This window comes from Schistocerca gregaria, chromosome 6 (assembly GCF_023897955.1).
Source record: "Schistocerca gregaria isolate iqSchGreg1 chromosome 6, iqSchGreg1.2, whole genome shotgun sequence".
Lineage (NCBI taxonomy): Eukaryota > Metazoa > Arthropoda > Insecta > Orthoptera > Acrididae > Schistocerca > Schistocerca gregaria.
This window is the reverse complement of record NC_064925.1, coordinates 50,421,312-50,439,284: the sequence shown is the minus strand read 5'-3', so window position 1 is coordinate 50,439,284 and position 17,973 is coordinate 50,421,312. Positions and strand designations below refer to the sequence as shown.

The 17,973-nt window shown below is 42.9% G+C and overlaps 1 protein-coding gene across 1 annotated transcript in view; it reads right to left on the bottom strand.

Annotated features, from left to right (window-relative positions):
* Nucleotides 1–17,973, bottom strand: part of LOC126278451 (protein cornichon) — an 86,072-nt gene that overhangs the window by 8,090 nt on the left and 60,009 nt on the right. The window contains exon 4 of the mRNA XM_049978574.1: nucleotides 10,619–10,762. Within this exon, the coding sequence (XP_049834531.1) occupies nucleotides 10,619–10,762 (144 nt within the window). The remainder of the gene's footprint in view (nucleotides 1–10,618; nucleotides 10,763–17,973) is intronic.

The following is a 17,973-nucleotide window of genomic DNA, read 5'->3' as shown; positions in this document are numbered from 1 at the left end:
CATAAAAACTTGCAGACAAAAATTGGAAGAGGACCAGAGAATCCCCAGTCATTGACGGTAACTAAACTTTGATGGCGCCAAGCCATGTCGTATGCCTTACGTAGGTCAAAGAAGACTGCACCAAGGTGCCAGCTGTTTGGAAACAGCAATCCAACAGGCTTTTACTATATGAGTAAATGGTCAGTTGGAGATCATCCTTCCCCAGAAGCCACAGTGATAGGTAATCTGAAGCTAACCATTCTCTCAAGCAATTTATAAAGTACATTCCTCAGGCTAGTTGTGCGGTAGCTGCTGAGAAATGTTGGGTTCTTCCCAAGGATGGTAATAACTAAACTGTCTCGCCATTGCAACCGGAAAGCACCCGCAAGCCAAATGCGGTTGAAGACACTAAGGAGACGCTGCTCCCGGGGAATGTCTTAAGTGTTGGAGCATCTGGTTGTGGATGGAATCTGGACCTGGGGCCGTGTTGTTTGGAGTGGTACAGGCCTGCAAGAATTTCCATTCAGTGAAGGGTTCACTGTAGGGTTCAGTGAGGTGCAGGTTGAAACAGAAGAGGGTCTGTTCAACTTAGCCCAGAAGGTTACAGAGCTTGGACCAAACCTGTGATGAAGAGGCATACATCCCCAGGGAGGAAATATAGCACTCCCAGCATTTATTTTTACTCTGCTTCATAAAATAACAAGCCTTAGGATGGAGAGGCTTAAAAGCAAGGATGTTGGTCTGTGATGGTTGTCATTTAAATCGCTGCAGCACCTGTTGGTGGTCCTGGACAGTGACTGCTACATTCTTGCTCCATCACAGTACCAGTGGACAAGGGGGACCTGGGGACCTGTGGATGGGGGGGGGGGGGGGGGCAGCAGTGCCAGCAGCAAGAAGAATAGCAGCAAAGACGTCTTGCACAACCCACCAATGCAATTTGAGAGGGAGGTGTCTAAGTGCCCAGCAGACATATATAAAGGCCACTTGGCCCTGTGGAATGCCCAACACAGGGGGCCTGTCTGCTTGGCGGCAGCAATGGAATGGTACGAATCACCAGAAAGTGATCACTGTCACAAAGATCATCATGGGATGCCCAATGTAGGGAAGTCAAGAGAGCAGGGGAGGAGGTCATGAGTGGCACTGAAGTGGGTAGGGGAATCATCAGTGAGGAGAGACAAACCGAGGTCTGTAATAAGTTGGTCAATTAGGAAGCCCCTACCCGTTGAAGTGGCACTACCCCCACAGTGGATGGTGGGTCCCCAAGGAGAATAAATGGCGGCGAGAGTTGCTGTACTTAGGTAGACAGTTCAACATAACGAAGTGACCTACCTGGAAGGAGGTAGACACTGCAAAAGGTGATTGCTAGAGTTGTTTGCACTCTAACCACTATTACTTCCAGGTTGTTATGAAGGAGGATCCAGTCACTATGGACATTGGCTTGAATCAAAGTGCAGACCCCACCAGATAACCACAAAATGTTGGGGAGTGGTCATCACGGAAGTGCGTTTCTTGAAGAGCAAGACAGATGTGGAATAGGAGGAAACAAGACGTTATATTTCCGGTAGACGATGATAGTATCTGTTGCAATTCCACTGGATGGTTGTGTAGCAAGAGTTCAGGTTAGATATAAAGAAGCCAAGAGGAGGTCAAGTCACTCGGTCAGTGGTCATCACCAACAAGGATGCAGTGACATTCATAAATAAGATGCCAGATTCACATTGGGAGGGGGTATCGAGGAGACCTTGTCTTGGGACTTATGTTTGTTGTTCTTGTTCTTCACTTTCGGAAGTGAAGGAGGGCAGGGCACAGAGCGAGTACAGGCGTCTGCAAGATCCGGAACCGAAAGACAGCAAGTGACCTTAGGGTGCACAGATGGTGCATCTAGTGGCCGAGCTGTGGTAGAGGGCTTCCGGCCTGAGAGACGACGAGGAGAGGGGTCCTGGTGGGGAGCCCCCATCATCAGCAGGTGATGAAGATGAGGGAGGGGGCACATCTGTGACATGTAACCTTGACTTTCTCTGACAGGGTATCCCACTTGAAAGCCAGAATGAAGGCATCAGTAATGGTGTGGTTGTCTTTGCGACCCTTCTGCACACGTCAAACACAATGAATGCTGTGTCACTCCAGATAAACCCAGAGTTCCTCATCAGTTTGCAGGATGATGTCCAATGAAAAATCACTCCCTCGACCATATTCAGAGATTGGTGAGTGGTAACAGACACTGGAACATTGCCGAGACAATCACAAGCACGAAGAGCTGCAGGTTGGGTGGCAGAAGACACTTTGATCAACAGGGAGCCTGACTGCATCTTACTGAGAGACTCCACTTCACCAAACTTGTACTCGATATTCTCCACAAAAAACAATGGCTTCGTGGTGGTGAACGTGTCCCCATCTGTCCCAGTACAGACAAGGTAGCAGGGAAAGTGTTTCGCCTCAAGACGGTGAGCCTAGGCCTCTTCCACAGTGTAGCCAGGGAAGGGAAGGCTGCTGGGGCATATGAAGCAGCATTCAGTGATCCTTAAACATATAGAGATACGGCTGTTGAGAATGGCCAGATTTCTGCAGCTTGATACACTTCACACACCAAGCATCTGCCCTGATACCACCGACTCTGCTCAAGGGCTCTCTCCATGGGTGCCACCCACCCACAGCAAGGGCCACCTGGTACGATGCTACAGGAAGATAAGCAACCACTTTTGGCATACATGGGGAGGGACAGCTCAGGTATCAGTAGGGTGACCCTGGGCAGTCAGGGGACTCAACCAGATGGGTGTGTAACAGCCCCACCACATGGACTGACTACACATTCTTATGATCTAGCAAATAACAGGAGGATACGGTGGGGAAGGCAGGGGTAGAGGAATCCACACTGTATGTGCTAGGGAGGGGTTCTTCCCCAAATGGCTCAAACCAAAAACAGAAAATTTAGAAGTGGAGGTCAACTCTCAAGCAGGGACCTAAACACCAAGACAGATGAAAGAGAATAGGCAGAAGGAACAGAAGTGCAAGCAAAACAGGGAACTAGGTGGATAGCCAGGTCGATATAAATCAGAACACTGAGAAAGGGGAAAGAGGGGGCAATGGGGAAGAAGTGAGGACAGGGAGAGAGAGGAAAGGCAGCCAGGGAAGGAAGACTGGGCTGCAATAGCTTGGGGCCCAGAGTGTGACAGGCACGAACTCAGGAAAGAACTGTGAGCCCCTGGGAAGGGGAAAGGCAGATTGCTGCTTACTGTAAAGATTACATGTTAAGCTGCAGATGGGCACAATCAAAAGACACCTACACTAGCTTTTGGCTACAGCCTTCGCCAGAAAAAGTGAAACACACACCATTCATTCACACCTCATGCACACATGACCAACAACTCTGGCAGGCTGTGGTTGTGGCCGTGGCCGAAAGTTTATATGTAAGTGTCTTAATTGTGCCTTCATACAACTTAATGTGTTATCTTTATGGTAACTATCAATCTGTCTTTTCCTACATTGTCGATATTCCTACCTGTAGTTTCCTTTGTTTAAAAGCCAAGTTTTCTACTTTTTATCAATTTTCTCTTCCATTTCATTGCTACTACAGATGAGCGGTCACTTCTCTTTTCATTATATTTCTCCTCCCTCTCTCCACTACTGATATTAACTACTCAATCTATTCAATAGCCGAACTCTTACAAAGACAAAACAAATTAAGTAAAAAACTACTGTATTTACTAAATTACAAGCAGAGACTTTTTCCCAAATTTGTCATTCGAAAAACACAGAGTCATCTTATATTCATAGATTAAACCATTGCTGCTGAGGTCAACATTTTTACATTGTTTAAATGATTAATATAGAGGTCAAATGACACCTTGATTATTGAGGTTCCACAGAAATTTATTTTGAAGAATTCTATCAGGTAGGTCGTAGCAACGCTTTGGTTCTTACAGGCTCAAGATTTCCAGATACACCAAAGTGCTCAATGCAGTATAGACCTTGCTTGAACAATCACATGACAGTTGACTCATGGCTCTAGTGCAAGGGATGTACGAAAAGCTATAAACTAGCCATTACGACATTCTGATGCTCAACTTCAAAAGTGACAGTTCTGTGACACACAGGAGTGAACGGCTTTAAACTCTATCAATTTACAAACTTCTGTTGTATTTGATCAGGTTTGCAATAAAATTTCTTTTAAATGTACGGATATCATATACATACATTTATGCCACTTTTTAAGCGAAGGCAACATTCAAAGGCAAAATGAAATGAAATGATCGTATGGCATTTATTGGCCGGGATATCTCCTTCAGGCTTTGGCAGCCGTATTGTAAGTCTCTTTAGCTGACCCGCTTCGCGACTTGCATGTCAATGATGATGAAAATGATGAAGGACACACAACAGCCAGTCCCATGCCAGGAATCGAACTCAGGCCCCCTTGCGTGGTAGGCAGTAATCCTACCACTGTGCTATGGAGGTGGATGCAGAAACTAATAATTTTCCAAAGTGTGTTTTATTGCAAAAGACATATTTGGTCACTCTTCGTGTATTAGAATACCAGGGGAAAACGTCACCAGCTTGTTAACCAGCTTTAGAACAAAATCTTGACATTCAGATGAAACAAGAAAGAAAATTAAACCAGAATTAAATGTGCAACAAATTAAATCAACCGCATTAAACTGACTGCAGTTGTTATTGCAAGAATAATTTGCAGTGGGAGAGGTCCATTGTGGAGTGACACCAACACACATCACTATATCGCAGGATCAGCAAAAGTTCGAGATTTGGACTGAATCACGATTGTGATTTTTATTTATTTATTAGCTACTGTTGTTGCGTATGATCAGCATCCTAAAAGATAGTGCTGTCCCTGTTTCACTACTGCTCAAGCATAGCAGTATGGAAGGGTTGGAGGGGAAACAGTGATACTATCTTCGCTGAGAACTACAATGAGTGTGGAGAGGAGAGTGGTGAGTGTGCAGCTTCAGTCTAGATTGGGGCCAGTGGCGTACTTCAGAATTTCGTGAAGTAATTCTGTCTATGATCACTGCGAGGTATGATGGGAACAATGGAGGTTGTGTCAGCTGCTGGTTCTACACAATCAATAAGATAGCAGTGGGCAGATTATATGGTTGGAAGCATGAGATATTGTAACATTCTCACACCAGTAAAGAAGCAACATCCACCATGTGTTAAAAAAACCACACAGCTGGGTTCTCAGGCCCCACCATAACCATAACCTCAGAAATCACAACATATTCAGAAGAAATGCAAGATATTTATGACAACAAAGATAAAAGTTTCACAACCGTACTATTCAGATGATACCAATGACGATAAAAACATACAATATAGATGACAGTAAAAAAAACAGCCAGTGAAAATAATAATTAATGTAAAATATTCCTTTTTGACATTTCTTTTTGTTTGTTTTATTTCTCCTTGTATTGTCAAAATGTAGATAATGAAGCAGTGGCATAATTTTAGAATAGATGCATTTTTAACTTTTTAGGCAGATGTCTTACATTCATAAAAGTAGGAAATTTTGATTAGTCAGAATATATTGAAAAGTTTCTCTCAAGGAGCCTCTTTAAAAAAATTACGTTTTAGGATATATCAGTTATCACTGAACTTTACATTGGTTTCTCTAGTTATTTTGCACAACACAGTGACTAAAACATTACAGTACCATGAATACGGTGTTCTGAAATTTCTTTCCATAACCATAAACGTAGCTTTGTATATCTGAGGATTAATTATACAATGGAAAATCCAGGGTCGAATGTAACAATATTATGAGAAGGAGAGTTGCTACTCACCATATAGCACAGGAAAAAGACTATCACAAATAATGCTTTCAGCCATTAAGAGCTTCGTCAACAATAGATGTACACACACACACACACACACACACACACACACACACACACACACACACACACGGCTCATGTGTACGAGTTGCATTTGTGTGTGTGTTGTTATTGACGAATGGCCGAGAGCTTTATCTGTGACTGTCTTTTTGTTGTGATTACCTGTGACTCAGCATCCCCGCTATATGAGGATTAATTATTTCTTTACAGTCTCAGTCTCCTCTCCCTATACCACCTCCTCAATAGGATAATTATTTCACACACAGCGATAAAATTTTTTATGAAGTTTACAGTCACTATAATTGAATGTATTCAATTCAGGTCCCCAAATGAGTCCTCCTACCATCTGAAGACCATTCCCTAGCAGTTTGGCTTGCATACCTCAATAATGCAGATAGCTATACCATATGTGAGACTATATTGGAGGAATATCTGTGGAGAAGCTGGAATAACATATGGTTCCTGAATAAAGGCAACAAACAGTCTAGCCAGTAATTGTAGGGGATACAGCCATAGATGATTGATTTATCTGACATATCAATATTAGCCAACATATGGCTTCATTATATTGGTGCTACAAACGGCTGAAAGCAAGAAGAAACAGCCAGCCTTTTTTTGCGGATCTAGTGTGCAGCTTAATTACAATGGTATCCTCTGCAGTAAAATGTTCTGGAGGTAAAATTCTCTCATTCCGATCTCCATGGAGGGAGGGGGGGAAGGAGGGGGGACACATAAGAGGAAGTTGTCATTAGGAAGAACAAAATTAGAGCTATATGTTGTGGAGAATGGAATTTTAGATCCCTTAATCAGGTAGGTAGGTTACATAATTTTAAAATGGAAATAAATAGTTAGTTATATACACTGGGCATTAGTGGAATATGGTGGCAGGAAGACTAGGAATCTCATCAGATATACGGGACAGGACTCAGCACTCAGACTTCAGAAAAGAATGTAATACTTGCAATAACAAAATAGGTGTTAATAATAGATGTGAATATTACCAAGCTGTCTGTTTAATAAGTCACAGCTACAAAATACTGACATGAATTATCAACACAAGAATGAAAAACTGGTCGAACCTGACATCCAGAGATAAGGGGGGGGCGCAATTGTTATTTTGTTGCTTGTTCCTACAACTTTTAAGAGAAAGCAGAAGGTAGGTTACAGAAGGGCATATCTACATTTAGAGCATATGTAGATTCAGAGAATGCTTCTTTTGACAATACTAATTTTTATATTTTGAAAGTAGCAGTCATAAAATATGGGCAGCTACAGGTTATCTACAAATTGTACAGAAACAGGATGCAGTTGTACGAGATGAAAAGAAAGGTAAGGGAAACAGTAGTTGAGAAGAGAATTGGATGGGACTGTACATTACCCCCATCTGTATTCAGTTTATACACTGAGCAAGCTTTAAGGGAAACCAAGGAGAAATTAAGAAAGGAGATGAAAAGTTTAGGACAAGAAACAAAAACTTTGAAGTTGCTGATGAACTGTAATTCTGTCAGAGACTGCAAAGGACTTTGAAGAGCAGTTAAATGGAAAGAGTAGGATCTTGAGAAGTGGTTATATGATGAAAATCAACAAACGTACAATAAGGGTAAGGGTATTAAATCAGGTGATACTGAGGAATGTCTCATAAAATGAGACACTAAAAGTAGTAGTTTTGATATTTGGGCAGCAAAATGCCTGACAGTCGACAATTATTGGATATAGGTTTCCCATTTTAGGCAAAATGCTGTTTTTCTTGTTACCTAAACATATTTCGGCATCCCCTTCCTATCATCAGTAGGTTTTCTGTAAATGGTGAGCATATTTTATATCTTAACTGATCTAACAAAGTGGGGCCTAAAGACATTTTTGTTCATTTTTCCTTACCTTGATTTCACAATACAAGGTTTTTGCACGACCATCTCTATGGTAGTCTGCAATGACAGCTTCTCATCTGCAAATCGAATGATGTAAACGTAAATTTTATCAGCGAGTTAATAGCTCCCTCGATTTTAAAAACTGCCGTGGCAAAATATTTTGCATATATATTTGTTGTAACTCATGTTTTGTTGTTACATATTATTCTTGTTTTACATTCTAAGAGCTATACATATGCACATATTAAATTTACTTTGTATAATTTTGGTTTAACAAATATCTATTCACTTTGCACGATGTGATGTAAAGGATGTTGTGTGTCCTAACCCCATCGACACTCATTTGTTCCCGAGTGAATTTGTCACTGAATTTGAATTTTGTTTACTTCTGTCTGTCTGTCTCTGTGTGTGTGTGTGTGTGTGTGTGTGTGTGTGTGTGTGTGTGTGTGTGTTCACTCCTTTTCTGTTTACAAATTTGTTGGTTTAATTTCTCCATCATATTGGTCTTGTAACCATTTTCCACTGCTATTTGTTTTATTGTGTTTACCGTTTACCCCTGTCTGTAATTTGTTTCCTTGTGGGTGTTCTGTTCAGTATTTTGGAGCATGAATCTGAAGCTTACTTGCTTTTGTGCCACCAGGTGGTTTGATGGATTGGGAATGGTGGTGCTTGTGGTTGTCACTTTCCTGAATGTTGTGTAATCATGAGTATTGTTTGTTTGTTGGATGTTGAGATCCAGAAAATTTAGCAATCCCCATGACTTCACAACATTGAGGAAGCTGAAAACCATGAGCGCCACCATTCACAACCTATTGAACCACCTGGTGGCACAAAAGCAAGTAAGCTTCAGATTCATGCTCCAAAATATTGAACAGAACACCCACAGAGAAATAAATTACAGACAGGGGTAAACGGTAAACACAATAAAACAAATAGCAGTGGAAAATGGTTACAAGACCAATATGATGCAGAAATTAAACAAACAAATTTGTGAACAGAAAGGGAATTAATGCACTACAGACACCTGAAACCGTACACACCACAGAAACAATGACCCCATGCAAGACGCAACATGCAACAAACAGTGCAACAGCACATTTCCCCCCCCCCCCCCCCCCCCATACACACACACACACACACACACACACACACACACAAATGGCACATACTCATCTACAACAGCAAAATTGTCCACAGAATAGGCAACATATAGAAGAAACAGGGACTTCAAATAGGATTCAGAATAGACAACACAACACAGAAAAAACTCTGAACACAGATAAATCCAACAGATCAGGAATATATGAACTCGCATGCAACACTTGCCAGATAGTATACATAGAACAAACATGCAGGAATTTTAAAACAAGATACTCGGAACACCTTAGAGTCCTAAAAAGTAATGGCACCCACAGCACATTTGCTGACCAACTAAGAGCCCTTACCCAACACCCAATTGTAACAGCAAAAGATTTAAAAATACTGAAATCCAGCCACAGCCTATACCGCAAACTAACAATAGAAGAGAATTTCTACATACAGAAGGAAAACAAGTTTTAAATGAATACACTGCACTCTCCAAAGGCACACAATTCACCACATTAAAGTAATTTTAAAGAAAAGGCAAAACACACACATGCAAATAAATAGAGATAAAAGTAAAACAAAAATTCAGTGCCAAACTCACTCAGAAACAAATAACTGTCAATGGGGTTAGGAGACAAATTATCATTTACACTGCATTGTACAAAGTGAAAAAAGGTATTAGTTAAACCAAAATGAGTTACACAATATATACGCAAAATATTTTGCCACGACAAAATTACATTTTTAGAAACCATGTAAGGTGTTAACTTGCTGATAAAATTCACATTTACATCATTTGGTTTGCAGATGACAAGTTATCAGTGCGGGACTCCATACAGATGGTCCTGTAAAACCAATGTAAAAGCAAGGCAAGAAAAATCCAAATAAAAACTGCCTTTAGGTCTCATTTTGTTAGATCAGTTGCAACCTAAAATATGTTCACTTTTTACAGTTTTTTCAAGAATCAAAATCCACTAACGATGGCGTGAAAATACTGAAACATATTCATGTATCAAGAAAAATAGTGTTTTGCATCAATGGCGGGACCTATATCCAATAGTTTTAACTGCAAACATGTAAAAAATACAATAGCTGCAAATCCAGGAGACATCAATGGCCAAAGCATAGAGGTTATAAAATGCTTGCTTGCAATAGTACATAAAGTGTTCCTAAAAAGGGAAATTTGTTAGTATCTGATGCAAATTTAAGTCTTTGAACTTCTGAGTGAAACATGGGTGATAAAAATTCCACAGAAGAAGAAAACAGGTGTACTTTAAATGTACTGCTACATGAGAATGCTGAAGATGAGCTGGGTTGAGTGAGTAATAATGAGGAAATTAATGAACTAGGGGAAAAGAAATTTATGGCACAACTTCCCTTTATTTAGTCATCAGTTAACAGGACTCGACCTGAAGCTTAAAGGAATTGTCAACTTGGTGATGCGGTGGGGGTATAGGCTTGACTGCATAAGAAGTTCAGACAGGTGTAGAATGCAGTAGTCGTGCAGAAATGACAGTAGCTGCAGGTGACAGGCTAGCACTGAGAGATGCACCAAATGAGTCTTCAGACCAAAGACAAACAACAACGAAATAAAGTGAGTACCTTTTATGTTCTTGGTCACCTATAGTATGTTACACAGTAATTTTCCTTGTAGTGAAATTTCTGAGGAGCAAATACAATTTTGACTTTAAGTTACATACATTTACGAGCTTTTGATTTTTGGAAATGCAGAAAGCAGAATCATTTTATTCTGTAATACCTCTTCTTCCACTCTCTTTTTGTGTTTAACATAACACTGACAATTTACTTTTAACAATGAAGAAACTGATTTCATTTACTTACCCATACAAGTAATAGAAAAATGATAATAAATAAAATGCGAGCTTAATCCAGCCTTCTTTCTGGCACCTGTTTAATACATCTGCATTCATTATGCTTGTGGGATCATACAGCCCAGGGCCTGACATGACAGGACGAGTCCGGTACCTGAAAGTGATGAGTAACTGACTGTCAGTTTATATTTATGACTGTAACTAATTAAACAGAATAAACATTTGCTACATAATACTGATAAAAGAGTAGCTAATCTTGAAACTTTTAACTTATTTAGCACTTACGTAAGAGCTGCAATTACAGGAGTAACATTAGGTTTAGATCAGAAAACTTCGAAATCATTCTAAAGATCCAGCAGATGCTGTAAGTCCAAAAAAATTCAGCTTAGCTATTCCAGTAGCTTCAGTGTTCTGAACACTGGTCACTAAAATGTAGAAACAACCTAAGAAGTTCAGAAGCAATCAGGTAGTACAGGTGTAAGATGCAAGGAAGAGGATCAGAAACAAAAGCATTAAGACGCCCAAGAAGCTCTTATTTCTGAGTAGCAGTCTTGGGGCAGGAATGTCAGAACTGAGAGATGACTAAATGAAATAAAGTAGGGGATGCAAGGAGTTTGGGCCACAGCCACAACTGAGGAAGACACTAGGCACATAGTTGGCAATGATTCTCACACTAATGTAAAGTCTGAGTTACTCTTTGAGCATTATAATGACCTCTAGATGCTCTCAGTGGACTGTGTTTTGAAACTTCAAAAATCACACATGGGTGCAGCTGATGCATTGCCCCTGAATCAGTTGCGTCATACACAGCACAGATTACATCTGAATGTTCCTGGTAACAAGCTACTTGCTCAGCTAAGCAATACAGGAGCACCCAGTCTGGCCATAGAAATATCTGTCAATGATTTCCACTGTGAGTCCAAGACCTCCTTAGGATAAATTCCTCCAAAAGGACAGATCTACAAAACAATTATATCAATTATATTTACAGTTGGGACAGCCAACAGGGAGGGGGGACTGCAGCTTGGACAAAGCCATAAACATTAAAGAATACTCATATTAGAAGTCTTATTAATGAATGTGATGGACTTCTAATATCCATACAAGAGAGCAGTGTCCAACAAATTGGGCTTAGCATAACATCACATTGAATTTACTGAAATAAAGCCAATACACCTTGGTGGATAACAACTAATATCACATTACTGTGGAAACTACAAGAAGAAAGGAGTAGTGCCTATACAGGGTGTCCCAAAATAATGTATACACTTTTTGAAATTGAATATCTCTTTAATTAAAGGAGATAAAATGCAGTTTTTGTGGGTAATTAATCAAAAGGCAATGAAAACCATAACATTTTCTTTTGTTCCGGGACTGTAAACATGGTGCTATGGTTGGCTCAACAGAAATGCTTGCTAAAGTGTTACAGGAAAACAGAGAATGTGAATGAGGTATGACGATGTTGGAGGGTAACAATTGCAAGAATCTGAGATAACTTTGACATCAGAGGAACAGTACAAGATTTGAAGAAGGGACACTGCAGAGGAAAGAGATGTTCAGCAGTGATCCAGGCACACATACAATCCCAAATAAATCTGCAAGGCAATGCTCTCAAGAGATTGCGAGCTGCAAATGCAATGTTCATAGAATTCAGTGGGCTCAGAAATTGAAGCCTTACATTCCAAGACTTGGCCATGCTCTTAATGGGGATGATTCAAATAGGTGAAGTAGATTTTGTGAGTGGTTCAATAACAGATGTGAAGAAGAGCAACATTTCCACCATCTAATTCTTTGATCAGAGGAAATGAATTTCAAACTAAATGGAACAATTAACTACCGTAAATGCGTGTACTGGGCCAGTAAGAACCCATACGTAATAGCGGAAAGACATGTTAATCTACCAGGAGTATGAGCGTAGTGCGGTCTGTCTTCTGGAAGGTTAATTGGGCTGTACTACTTCGAAAACACTGACACAGGTGACTCTTACTTAGAAATATTGCATATGATAACTCCTCGTCTTAATGATTTCTTTTGAAGATAAAGATTATTGCTTTCAACAGGGAGGTGCACCACATCACACATTGATGTGAGGGTATTTGTCAGTTGTACATTCCCTGCAAGATAGATAGGACAAAGAGGAAGTGTGGAATCTCCAGCTCGAGCCCCTGATTTAACTTCTCTAGACTTTTGTTGATGGGGGTACTCTCGAAAACACACTTTACACCACAAGACCACAAATATTGGATGATATTAGAGGGCAAATTGAGGAGGCCTGTGATGCTATTCCATTACGAACAATTGGGACACCCTGTATATGTAACAAATGGAGCTAAGTCTAGTCCCTTCAGGATAATGCAAGTTGACCTGTTCTTTCAATGCTGTGCTACATCAGGAAACAAACAAGCAAATATTACTACAGATCACCAGTAGGACATACACTCCTGGAAATGGAAAAAAGAACACATTGACACCGGTGTGTCAGACCCACCATACTTGCTCCGGACACTGCGAGAGGGCTGTACAAGCAATGATCACACGCACGGCACAGCGGACACACCAGGAACCGCGGTGTTGGCCGTCGAATGGCGCTAGCTGCGCAGCATTTGTGCACCGCCGCCGTCAGTGTCAGCCAGTTTGCCGTGGCATACGGAGCTCCATCGCAGTCTTTAACACTGGTAGCTTGCCGTGACAGCGTGGATGTGAACCGTATGTGCAGTTGACGGACTTTGAGCGAGGGCGTATAGTGAGCATGCGGAAGGCCGGGTGGACGTACTGCCGAATTGTTCAACACGTGGGGCATGAGGTCTCCACAGTACATCGATGTTGTCGCCAGTGGTCGGCGGAAGGTGCACATGCCCGTCGACCTGGGACCGGACCGCAGCGGCGCACGGATGCACGCCAAGACCGTAGGATCCTACGCAGTGCCGTAGGGGACCGCACTGCCACTTCCCAGCAAATTAGGGACACTGTTGCTCCTGGGGTATCGGCGAGGACCATTCGCAACTGCCTCCATGAAGCTGGGCTACGGTCTCGCACACCGTTAGGCCGTCTTCCGCTCACGCCCCAACATCGTGCAGCCCGCCTCCTGTGGTGTCGTGACAGGCGTGAATAGAGGAACGAATGGAGACGTGTCGTCTTCAGCGATGAGAGTCGCTTCTGCCTTGAAGCCAATGATGGTCGTATGCGTGTTTGGCGCCGTTCAGGTGAGCGCCACAATCAGGACGGCATACGACCGAGGCACACACGGCCAACACCCGGCATCGTGGTGTGGGGAGTGATCTCCTACACTGGCCGTACACCTCTGGTGATCGTCGAGGGGACACTGAATAGTGCACGGTACATCCAAACCATCATCCAAACCATCATCGAACCCATCGTTCTACCATTCCTAGACCGGCAAGGGAACATGCTGTTACAACAGGGCAATGCACGTCCACATGTATCCTGTGCCACCCAACGTGCTCTAGAAGGTATAAGTCAACTACCCTGGCCAGCAAGATCTCCGGATCTGTCCCCCATTGAGCATGTTTGGGACTGGATGAAGAGTCGTCTCACGCGGTCTGCACGTCCAGCACGAACGCTGGTCCAACTGAGACGCCAGGTGGAAATGGCATGGCAAGCCGTTCCACAGGACTACATCCAGCATCTCTACGATCGTCTCCATGGGAGAATAGCAGCGTGCATTGCTGCGAAAGGTGGATATACACTGTACTAGTGCCGACATTGTGCATGCTCTGTTACCTGTGACTATGTGCCTGTGATTCTGTCAGTGTGATCATGTGATGTATCTGACCCCAGGAATGTGTCAATAAAGTTTTCCCTTCCTGGGACAATGAATTCACGGTGTTCTTATTTCAATTTCCAGGAGTGTATATTGTGCTTCATAAATCAGGTATAGAGGGTTTTATTAAGGTTTTATTAAAGTTATGCATACTCAACTAGAGAAGATAGTACTGATTCAGGACACGTGAAATTTTAGTTCTTCAGGCTTGTTCTCGCATGGTATTCTGACAGCGTAACTTGCTGTCTTCTTCAGATGCTACCCAAGAATGGACCTGGGGGGGAGGGGGGGGGGGGGGGGAGGGCGGGTGGCGTGGTGTCGAGTCCAGTATTTATGCCTGGATTGTACTGGGCACTCCGTAACCACATCATGTCGCATCGAGTGTTCCGTCTGTGGTCCGTATCTGCCAGGAACGGCTCCAATGGAACTCTCTGGCTTCTGGTGTTCCAACTGCCATCCACATCCAGCTCAACCATCCTCGGGGGGGGGGGGGGGGGGGGGGGAGGGGGGGGGGGTTGTGGCTGTTGTCTGAGGTGTACCAAATCCGACCTGTAATATCTGCTGCTCTGTCTCAAGACTGTTTTCTCAGTATGCCCTTCTGTTTCTTGCAAAATCTCGAAGTGTCCTACGTTGAGCTTTCAGAAGCTCAAGAGCCAGAGCACAGGCAGTGCTGAGCTGACAACTGTCATGGTTGACGAGATTCTCTCAATGGATTCTTTTATGACTCTGTTCCTGTATCTTGGGGTCTGTGTGATAATTTTTGTGTCACTGTAGATCACTGAGTTACCAGGTTCTAAACAGTTGTTGCCTGTCAGAGCATGGTGTGTCCCTGGTGTTCTTTACACCTGATGTCTGTGGCTCTGGTCATCTGGTCGATGTATGACATCCCACACTGACGTGGGATGTTATGAATACCTAGCTTGTGTAGCCCCAGGTCATCCTTTACATTTCCCAGAACTGTTCCAATTTTATTGGGCAGGCAAAATACACTCTTGATGTCATGTTTCATGAGATACTGATCTTGGCAGAGATTGGTCTAACACGTGTCAGGTATGCCACCTTCTTCTCCTCTTCTAGATCCTGTGGCTGACTGGCAGGTCAAGTGCATTTTGGATGTCTCTAGATGAAAACCCAATTTTGCTGAATACTGACAAGAGTATGTGCCCAGTGGACTAGAGTTTTGAGTACTCCATTCTTCTGTGCTGAACGGTGGCAGCTATAAGCCGGTGTGAGCAGGCCTCCGGTACACTGTGCCCAAATGTGCCATCTGCTTTCCTCTTTACTATTACATAGGAGTTGTCCAGCCTTCTCCAATTCCATCCTTATCTTTATATTTGAGTGGTATGAATTCAGATGTTCCAGAAAATCATCTAGTTTCTCCCTACCATAAGGCCAAATAAACATCCACACATCTGAAAAAGCACTTAGGTTGATATGTGGCCAATGTAAGTGCATCTTTTTCAAACCTTTTCATCAACAGGTTGACCACCACTGGTGATGGAGGAATGCCCATCACCACCAATTCCATTAGCTCGCAAAATTGAGCGCCATACAGGAAGTACGTTGAGGTTAGTACATGCCTGAATAAGGAGAACCCCATCAAAGTTCTCTCCAATAAAACAGAGTGAGTCATTGAGTGGCACTCATGTGAGACACACGCCACATCGAAACTGACTATGATGTCCGAGTCCAAAATGTGTAGTTGCCTCAGCCGTTGTAGCAAGTCCTTCGATTCCAAAAGTGGTGTGCATACTTACCCATACGTGATTCCAACAACTTCCTCAGGTATTTTGCAGTAGGTAGGTGTCCGTGCCAATATTGCCAAAGTAGGTTGAAGAGTAACCCCATTCTTGTGAACTTTGGAGAGTCCATACAGTCTGGTTGGTACTGGTGCTTTGGGATGCAGCTTCTTGATGACTTGCTCAGGCAGGCCCATCTACCTCAGCAGAGCACTAGTCTTTTTGTTCACTTTGTCCACGAGATCGCTTCCTATTGGTTTGTATCCAGTTGTTGCACGTTTCTGTCATACTTCATTTTCTTTAGGATGATTGTGGAGTTCCCCTTGTCTGCTGGCGTCCCCACAATGCTGTCAACCTCCTGGAACTGCCTGATTGAAACCTTTTCATCGCCTGAAATGTAGGATTTGGGTGGCTTGGTCTTGGTGAGCGTCCTGCAGGTCACTCTACAAATCTCTTCAGCCACACTGGAAGGTAGCGTGTTGGCTGCTTGCTCAACTGATACAGGCTGCAACAGGAGTACCTGCAAAGTTGAGGCCCTTGCTGAGTGGGCTCAGACTGCAGACAAAACACGCAACATGGTGTGGACCGGTTACGGAAGGCCCAGCAAGAAACAGAAGTGGAGACCAAGGAAACAGCCATGTGACAGAGCACCAGACATTACACATTGGCTTTGACACACCTCAAGTAATGACAACCACACCTAGAGGATAGTCGACTTGGGGGAAGACAGCAGTCTGAACACTGGTGACCAGAGAGGATGACTGGAGTCATGCCTGGCAGGATACGATGCCGACCAATTATGAAGTTCCTGGCATCATCGAGGAATAAATACTGGACTCGATCCACCCAAGGACCATTCTAAGGTAGCACTTAAAGAAGACAGTGAGTTACGACACCGAAAGCAAGTTACGGCTTCAAAATATGATGTGAGAACGACGGGAACAATTGGCAGAGATCCTGATTATTCAACATGTGAAATTATTGATGTCTAGGTTTGGGTTATTTCCCAACAGTAAAATTCCTTTGAGGGATTGAATGATGACAACCCACAATTTGTTTTTTGGACCCAACTATCTTCATTATTTGAATATTAAAAACAATACTAAATTTTTTATCTCACTACAATTGTTAAATGCCAGACAGCTGCTGCCCATTCAGGACAGAGGAGGCAACAGGACATGCTGCCAACCCCTCAATGGGCCCAAAAGCCTGAGGTGCCCTCTCTTATAGACAACAGGAAAAACATTCTTCACGAATAAACCATAAGACCAGATCAGCTGCAGAGACATTGTCCAGTAACACAAGGGGTAGTGAGTCAGGAAGATTAAGAGTTCACTGCAGGGCGGCTAGATCTGGACAGTCCAGAAAAATGTGGACCACTGCCAAACGGGGACCACAATGACAGTGGGGCAGATCCTCGCTGCAGAGGTGGTAACCATGAGTCAGTCAAGTACAGCCAATGTGGAACCAGCAAAGGATGATGGAGTACTTTTGAGATGTCCGCATCGAGGACCTCTACTAACTCAAAGTCTTCTTTATAGTCAGAAGTTCATTTGGCGAAGTCAGAATATGCCATTCCATAGTCCAAACCCTAAGAACTTGACAGCATAATAACAATCAAAGGTTTGGTGCCAGAATACCAGTCCCAACAGGCAGCATATCAGTAGCCAATTTGGCCAGCTTCTCAGCAAGTTCGTTCCCCAGGATCCCAACATGACCCAGTGTCCAGACCAAAACGGGACTCCTGAGTAGTTAGGAGCAAGGGGTAGCGAGGTTCACACTAATAAAGAGCTCGAAAGTTGCTCCAGGAGTCTCTACATGAGGATGGTCTCATTGGTGCAGGAC